This window comes from Oratosquilla oratoria, chromosome 3 (genome assembly GCF_046742065.1).
Source record: "Oratosquilla oratoria isolate Oo_2021 chromosome 3, ASM4674206v1, whole genome shotgun sequence".
In the NCBI taxonomy this organism is placed as follows: Eukaryota; Metazoa; Arthropoda; class Malacostraca; order Stomatopoda; family Squillidae; genus Oratosquilla; species Oratosquilla oratoria.
Window position 1 is genome coordinate 32,439,532 of NC_134779.1, and position 9,759 is coordinate 32,449,290.

The 9,759-nt window shown below is 40.7% G+C and overlaps 1 protein-coding gene across 2 annotated transcripts in view; it reads left to right on the forward strand.

The window, feature by feature from the left end:
* LOC143019568 (uncharacterized) overlaps positions 1–9,510 on the forward strand; it is a 26,050-nt gene extending 16,540 nt beyond the window's left edge. For both annotated transcript variants that reach the window (XM_076175331.1, XM_076175341.1), the window contains exons 5-9: positions 1–25; positions 4,303–4,544; positions 5,366–5,569; positions 8,059–8,245; positions 8,940–9,510. The exon at positions 1–25 is cut by the window's left edge and continues 167 nt beyond it. In XM_076175331.1, the coding sequence (XP_076031446.1) occupies positions 1–25; positions 4,303–4,544; positions 5,366–5,569; positions 8,059–8,245; positions 8,940–9,081 (800 nt within the window). In that variant the 3' untranslated portion in view covers positions 9,082–9,510. The remainder of the gene's footprint in view (positions 26–4,302; positions 4,545–5,365; positions 5,570–8,058; positions 8,246–8,939) is intronic.
* The last annotated feature ends 249 nt before the right edge of the window (positions 9,511–9,759 follow it).

Below are 9,759 nucleotides of genomic sequence, written 5' to 3' on the forward strand. Positions count from 1 at the left end.
GGATCGGGACGCCCAAGGATTTCTGGTAAGGAAGCAAAATCCTTTTGTTGCTGATGTTGTTAAGCCAAAGGATTTCTGGTATGGAAACAAAATCCCTTTGTTGCTGATGATGGTATTGTTACGCCTAATACGACTATGGTTGGTATTATTGATAATACTGTCAATAGTAAGATTGGTGGTCGTACTTGGAATTATGCTAATAGTGTAACTGATACTGGTCTTATTACTATTTGTACTACTATTGATTCTACTACTAATACCTCTTTTACTGTCAACTTTTGCTGTCATTGTTATTACTGCTGCTGCCAATAGTAATAGTATTAATAGTAATAGTAACAATAATGATAGTCACAATAGTGATAATGATAACTATAATAATAACAAAATGGTAATAACAATAGTAATTACAACTGGAAGTGATGACTAATTTTACATTACATAATTTAGCTATGTTTTCTGATTTTCTCCCTGATTTCTGGCAATAACTTCTTGGTAGGCTGTCATTCATGATGCTAACGAGAAAGTAGCATTGGTAAGTTAATTACGAAATCCGAAATATCGGTTCTTCAGATATTTTGTCAACGAGTTTCATTATTAGGGACGCTTGGTAGGTAGATATGGACCAAAAGGTCTCCTGTCGGCATGCTCCGCCTTTGTAATATTGTTTGAAGGGTGCAGTATTTAACAGGAGAGGTGGCTATTCAGATAAGTCACATGATCACCACTGGGAGAGGTCACAACAACGCTCACATTGGGGGAGGTAACAAACGCACTGAATAGGAGAATGATTTAATTTCGAAACTCCAGTTCTCAATTGAAATTTATCATTCATTGCAAACGTAAGAAAACTAGCCAGTAGTTATTAAGGAATGTCCCCCCGTCAGTTGGAAGACAACCTTCAGCGTTCTCGTGTTTTGTATGGGCTGATCTACAAAAAAAGAAGACCGCAAGGCCCTCTATCTACTTATATAAGCATCACAACAACGAACTTGCCCATCCGCCTAAAGCCCCCGTTGCACATACGCGACTCAAGTGAGTTCGTTTGAATAGAAAAGATTTGGGTTAAGATATTTTTTTAATCAAATCACCTTTGCCTCATATACTGACAAGTTCAATGGCGAACTAAAAGAAGTTAAACTAATACGAATGTTAGAAACATTGTTAAATTATAGACCTAGGGAAGTCTAGAACACTGTAAACGAAGTCTTTTTCCAAGTGTTCGAATTCACAACATTTGACGAGAAGCGTGATAGTGTGACGGGAGATTAGGTATCACCGTTATGAGGGAGTTCCGAGATGCCACGTGGGACAAGACCATTGAGTTAACATCACCAACAACCTCGAGAAGAACACAAAAACAAAGGTCCTGTCACACCACACACACAGGCTCCCCACACTACAAGTTTTACTCATAAATGAACTAAGTTTTATGAATGCGATCCAGGCCGAAGATCTGGAACCGGTATTTAGTATGAGGTAGTTCGTAGCCAGTAAGGCAAATCATAGTCAAAGCGGTTGTAGTCTCCCGTAATTGTCTCCCTTTTCCACTCAGAACAAAACTGTGACTTCCCCTAATCTAAGGGCCATTTTGACCTCTCTCACTCTTAGTGAAACTGTGACCTATTTTGATAGCCTCCTCTCCCTTTAAGTACGTCACCAATCGAACTCGTACCCACTTCGGAAGCCTGAAAAAAATAAACTCTCCTGAGAAAGGCACCGGAGAAGCATAATTCCAGGTTCTGGGAAGAGCTTACCAATGCTATTGTACTGTAGTGGCGTAATCGGAAGCGTGCTGGTCTCGCATTCGCTTAGTTATGGGTTCGAATCCGGCATTCTCTCTGATTTCCATCTGTGACTATTACCTGCTCCAACAGTCCAAGGGAGCGCATATGGCATAAGTGACGGCTTCGGCTGCAACTAATCAGCGTCTCCTAGCGTAGGCTCTCTGCTTTACTACTGCTACCTCGTCAGCAACTAGAATGGCCACCTACTAGAAGTTATTGCCAGGCTTTAGGTTAAAAAATCGTGAAGAGAGTGGAGAATACTGGTAACAGGCTTTGTAATACAAAATTAGTCGTCACATCCAACATGTGTCTAATAGAAAATATACGGCCTACATATTCTCTCAATATTGATATATATAAATTTCCTTTATATTTCGTATCCCTTTTAATTTTTCTCCTTATTTTCTCCCTTTTCCTTCTTCTCCTTCTTGCCCCTCCTCCTCCTCTTCCTCCCCTCCTCCCTCTCCTCCTCCTTCTTGTACCTTGTGACGCAACATTCCTCAAGGACGTCCAGTCGGCCTCACCCGAATATCCTTCCCCCATTGATGGGGCGCCACGGATATGAATTGAATAGTTGGGTGGCTACATGGAATGCTGTGGGAAGTGGCAATCACTACGGAAAGGAATGATCTCTTTAGAGGAGACAGGGTCCCACAAAGATGGATAATGGCCTAGCGACGGTCAGAGGGTAAAATGTCACCTGACATGGAAGGGAGTAAACATGTGATGGAGTGAGGTAGAGTAATTTAAACACACACACACACACACACACACACACACACACACACACACACACACACACACACACACACACACACACACACACACACACACACACACACACACACACACACACACACACACACACACACTCGTATACTTGTGGCGCAGTGACACACTCGTGGGGCAGTTGGTAGAGTTCCCGGCTGCCACCATGAAGGTCCGGGTTCGAGTTCCAGCCGGGGCTGAAATAATTTCAGTATCGCTGCGCTGCGGGTTGTTACTCCAACTCTCGTGGGCAGGGAGTTGGGTGTGTGTGTGTGTGCGTGTAAGGTCACAGCATTACCCATAGATCGGTCATATATGAGCTCTGAGCTCTCATACAGGGGGGTAGGGGGTACTGTCAAACACGAGTCCAACACGTGATCCAAGACCCTGGTGAATCTCTCTCTCTCTCTCTCTCTCTCTCTCTCTCTCTCTCTCTCTCTCTCTCTCTCTCTCTCTCTCTCTCTCTCTCTCTCTCTTTCTCTCTCTCTCTCTCTCTTTTACACACACACGCACACGACTCGGTGGCGCGGTTGGTAGAGTCCCAGACTGTCAGTACGGTGGTGCCGGCGGCACCTGGGTCGAATCCTGCCCACGGCTGAAATTATTTCAGTATCGTTACGCTTCGAGTCGTTACTCCAACTCTCGTGGGCGGGGAGTTGGGGGTGTGTGTCCGTGTAAGGTCATAGCATTACCCACAGATCGGTCATACGAGCTCTGAGCTCTCTTCCGAGAGGGAAATAGTTGTCGGTCACGAGTCCAACACGTGATCCAAAGACCAAGGGGAATCACACACACACACACACACACACACACACACACGCGCGCGCGCGAAGACACATGCATCAGCGCGTGCGCAGAGAGAAAACATGTACTGTAGATTGTCAGCAATAAACATGACTTCTAACCTTTGGGAAAATATCTCACGTAGGATTTATTGTTATGAAGCGGCAGAGGGAAGAGTTAAGGAAGGTGACATTCTTTTCTGAGGGGAGATTCATCTTGACATTCTTTTCTGAGGGGAGATTCATCTTGACATTCTTTTCTGAGGGGAGATTCATCTTGACATTCTTTTCTGAGGGGAGATTCATCTTGACATTCTTTTCTGAGGGGAGATTCATCTTGACATTCTTTTCTGAGGGGAGATTCATCTTGACACTCTTTTCTGAGAGGAGATTCATCTTGACATTCTTTTCTGAGGGGAGATTTATCGCTCATTATAATAGAATGCTGAATCACCGAAATTTTGACTCCATAAAACATGCAGACAATAAAGAGTGTTTCTATTAATGAATATGTTTTTTTATATCTACTTTTATATAGGGGGATCTACTTGTATGTTAATCCATATTTGTATCGGTTTATTATTGACTCAGGTATTCACATACTTACGGTTTTTATATAAAATCGTCCAGTGGTAGTTAGAAGAAGCTGCTTAAGCGGTTAATTGCAGAAAAAGAGAAAGTTTAGATAAGCCCCGCCTCTTTCGGAAAAGGAGAGGGAGAACGACTTTAGTCAGAACAAGCTGCTTAAGTGGTTCATTGCAGAAAAAGAGAAAGTTTAGATAAGCCCCGCCTCTTTCGGAAAAGGAGAGGGAGAACGACTTTAGTCAGAACAAGCTGCTTAAGTGGTTAATTGCAGAAAAAGAGAAAGTTTAGATAAGCCCCGCCTCTTTCGGAAAAGGAGAGGGAGAACGACTTTAACTGCCAGATAGAACAAAATGCTCAAGCACTCCCCCGCTTTGTCCTTCCAGGTGGATGTCCTTCGTCTCTATGTTCACGACCTTCTTGGCCTGCCTCGTTGTCATCGTACAGATCGGCGTCGAACTCCCCGATCTCAAGGAACCCTCCTACGATCTGCCCACCCTCTCGTCCTTCTTCCTCGGCTATGCCACCATCCTCTTCTCCTTCGGGGGCGCTTGCACCTTCCCGACCATCCAGAACGACATGAAGGACCGAAGTCAGTTCTGGAAGAGCGTCGTTCTCACCTTCGCAAGTGAGTTCGAGGACTTAGTTCTTTGGGTCCTTCCATGGCAAGGGTTCTTCATCTTTTCCAGATCTCCCGTGGACTATCGAAGAAGTCCTAATAGCCTCATTCATCACCACCATCATCTTCATCACCAGTCCTACTTGGTGATGGTATGACCTCTAAAGATGTCAGTGGTTTGGTTTTGATTTACATATGGATAGTTCGAGACAGAAGATGAAAGCTAATGATTCTAGTATATACATACAAGCGTGTGTGTGTGTGTGTGTGTGTGTGTGTGTGTGTGTGTGTGTGTGTGTGTGTGTGTGTGTGTGTGTGTGTGTGTGTGTGTGTGTGTGTGTGTGTGTGTGTGTGTGTGTGTGTGTGTGTGTGTGTTTTTCCAAAGATCTAGTCCAGTACCGAGACTCTAGCCTTGGGCTCCCAGACTTCTAAAGGATCATCTCGTTTGAGAATCCCATCAGGGTTTTATATCGTTACTTTGATTGCATGTTTCACAGGTTGACCAAATCTATCTTTGGCATTGATATTTTTGCAGTCACCCATTCCGTATCACCTTTGTGAGTATCAAAAAGATATCACTTAACTTTTAAACTCACCAACCCCCGTGTATGCTAAAAAATATATACATCCATGCTCTTAAACTCCCTTCCAGTGCACGTAAAAACGAATCGACAAAACCAACAAATAATCATACAAATAAACAAAGAAACAAGTACATAAATAAATAAACAAACGAATCAGTTAACTAACTGACCAATCAACAAACAAACGAATACACAGAAAAACAATTGAACACAAAAGTATTGGCACATTCCAATTCGTCTCCTCAGTGTTGATGTTGATGTACCTCCCCCTGGCCACCATCGGCTACGTGGCCTTCGGCGGAGGCGTTCACGGAAACATCCTGCTCTCGGTCGAGGGCCCCAGCGTCACTATCGTCAAGATCCTCATCCTCCTTCACCTCTTCATCACCTACATCATCGTCCTCAACCCGGTCGCGCAGAACGTCGAGGACTTTTGCGGTATTGAACATGGTGAGTACCTCTACAGACGTTGGATTAATACATACGTGCATGCATACTAACTTACATACATACATACATACATACATACATACATACATACATACATACATACATGCAAGGTAACCACTTAAGAAAATAAACAAACGGATCAGAGCGCTTTCGTATATTACATCTTCAGTGTAAATTACAAAGAAAGAGGGTACAGCAAACATAATATAGTAGGACAATAGTATTAGGAACTCACTAGGAAGGTTGAGAAAATCACTAGGAAAGGTTGTGGACTCACTAGGAAAGGTTGTGGACGAATTGTCCGGGCGTGAGTCACACGTCCAGCATTCTTACATTTTGTAATTATTGGCTATTTCTTTGCAAATATAATTATCAATTTTGTTCAATCCTAAGTTAAGGTTAAAGTTATTATCATCAATGTAGCCTTCAGAAACAATAACACTATCAAATAATACCTAATTAATTATTCTAAAAATTGCCAAAAAGGCTGTGTGTATAAAATTCCTTGCAAAATATGTGATAAATTCTATATCGGGCAAACGGCAAAAGATCTTTCTGTCAGGATAAAACAACACAAGAAATGTGTCAAAGACGGGAATGAGTCAAGTGCCATTTTTAAACATTTAAGCACTTTTAATCACCCTATCAACTGGGAAAACGCTAGAGTGATTACTTTCAACAATAATTTTGTCGAAAGGAATTTAATTGAAAGTTGCCTGATTAAAATCACAAATGATAATAACTTTAACCTTAACTTAGGATTGTACAAAATTGATAATTATATTTGCAAAGAAATAGCCAATAATTACAAAATGTAAGAATGCTGGACGTGTGACCCACGCCCGGACAATTCGTCCACAACCTTTCCTAGTGAGTTCCACAACCTTTCCTAGTTAATTCCACCTTTCCTAGTGATTTCCACAACCTTTCCTAGTGAGTTCCTTATACTATTGTCCTACTATATTATGTTTGCTGTACCCTCTTTCTTTGTAATTTACACTGAAGATGTAATATACGAAAGCGCTCTGATCCGTTTGTTTATTTTCTTAAGTGGTTACCTTGCATTTATAAAACACACGTTCCTAGTGTTCTTATTGCATACATACATACATACATACATACATACATACATACATACATACATACATACATACATACATACATACATACATACATACATACATACATACATACATACATACATACATACATACATACATACATACATACATACATACATACATACATGCATACATACAGACGTACATACATACATCCATACATACATACATACATACATACATACATACAAACGTACGTACATACGAGTACATACATACATACATACAAACGTACGTACATACATGCATACATACATACATATGTTTTGAATTACCCACTGTCGGAGAAACAAAGCAAAAGAAACAGACGAACTGTATATTTCGACCACAACTGTGGTCCTCTTCAGCAGATAGATACATCTTACCTTGTATCTATCTGCTGAAGAGGACCACAGTAGTGGTCGAAATATACAGTTCGTCTGTTTCTTTTGCTTTGTTTCTCCGACAGTGGGTAATTTAAAACATTTTACTAAATGTGCTACTACATTTTCGTCTTGTGATACATACATACATACATACATACATACATACATACATACATACATACATACATACATACATACATACGTACGTACATACATACATACATACATACATACATACGTACGTACGTACATACATACATACATACATACATACATACATACATACATACATACATACATACGAGTACATACATACATACATACATACATACATACATACATACATACATACATACATACATACATACATACATACATACATACATACATACGTACATACATACGAGTACATACATACATACATACATACATACATACATACATACATACATACATACATACATACATACATACATACATACAGTACATATACCAAAGCCTTTTTAACCCTTACATGCAAGGGAGGTAGCCAAAAAACAAAGGCATAAAAATCACTCCCGCCCATACCATCCCCATATCCTCCACTCCCCTCCACCCTCTTCCTTCCCTCTTATCTTGGCTCCTCCTGGATGACGGGTCATTCCTGCATCTCGCCCACCGCCCTGGGTCAGACGCAGTGTCGCAGTGAGTAGTAGCAATAATTATAGTTACATTTTGCCTAATGATTGGCGTCACATTTGTTACCACCGCAGCTATAACTCATCTCCTCCCCTCGCTTCCATTCTCTCTCTCTCTCTCTCTCTCTCTCTCTCTCTCTCTCTCTCTCTCTCTCTCTCTCTCTCTCTCTCTCTCTCTCTCTCTCTCTCTCTCTCTCTCACCCCCCTTTGACAAAACAACATCCTAAAACAACCGTATGGGACAAAACCACTGATAAACTATCGGCGACAACACCTCCCCCGTACCTACCAACTCCTCTAACGACCTTCCTCCACCTCTTCGACAGCCTTCGGTTGGCGCCGGTGCCTCGTAAGGACGAGCATCGTCCTTGTAGGGATCGTGGTGGCCCTCGGCATCCCGGACTTCGGGAGAATCATGGCCGTCATCGGGGCCACGAGCGGCTGCATCATGTCATTCATCCTGCCGCCCATCTGCTACATGAGGCTCTGCGACGCCCCCGAGGCCAGGAGGAAGTAAGGACTCAACGAATGATCTTTGAATATGCCTTATGTGTGTTTGTATATATATATATATATGTATATATATATATATATATACATATATATATATATATATACAGTATATATATATATATATATATATATATATATGATCGAAGGTGAAAGAAGTAGACGAGGAGTAATGGGAGAATTTCACGCCTTAACGTTTCGACCCGCAGGGTCTTGATCACAAAGCTAACTCAAACGTAACAGGATATTTTATACACGGACGGGTCATCTTATATATATATATATATATATATATATATATATATATATATATATATATATATATATATATACGTACTTGTATATCTATATAATTATGTACCTCTATACTTCTTTCCTTGTTTGCTTGTTTGATTCCCTATTTCTTGACCTACATTTCTATTTATGTATTTGTTTATTTATTGATCAATTAATATATTCATCTATTTATTAATTTAAATATTTATCTAATTTGTCTATCTACATATCAATTTATTCATTTACTTATTCACTCATCCATTCATTCACTTATTGAACATTTGTTAATAAATTTATTCATAAATGATGTTTTTATGGTCTTATGTATTTACTTATTTCTTGGGTAATTGATTTATTTATTTTGATGGTTTATTTATTGATTTATCTCTTTATTTATTCTTGTACAAATGTCTTACTTCAGGCTCAGTATCCCAACGCGAGTAGCACTGTGCACAGTGGTTATCCTAGGTATCTCGGGAGGCGTCATAGCCACCTATATGGCCCTCAGTGCCATCGCCAGCCAGAGCTCCTTCTCCGCCTCCTGCTTCTCCCCAGGGATATAGCCCCCCCACCACCACGCCTTCCTCCCTTCCACCTGACTCAAATCGTCCTGAGGAAACCATAAAAGATTATATAAAGAGCCAAGATCCTGTGGCTTTAGTCTTATGAAGTCGACTGCGCGCGTGACATCCTCATCGGAACCGCGCGGGACAGAAGCTTCTGGAAGCATCGTCTCAGACGAGGCACAGATTTGACCCTCAAATGTCTTGACAGCGTTTAATCGAGTCTGAGGTGGTCTCGCCTCCCCTGAAGTCTGCCCATTTGAGTCTGCCAGGCGATTTTCTTCAGCTGAGGTCACCCAAGTGAAGGTGACGTAGGTTGCGGGGAGCAACACACACACACACACACACACACACACACACACACACACACACACACACACACACACACACACACACACACACACACACACACACACACACACACACACACACACACACACAAACACACACACACACACACCGAGAATAATCAGCAATAATAAAACAGATTTTTGTTGCCTATAGTTGAAATGAACTACAAGATATTTCATATACACATATGCACACATTTTATATATATATATATATATATGTATATATATGTGTATATATATATATATATATACATATATATATATACATATACATATATATATATGTATATAAATATATATGTATAAATATATATATGTATATATA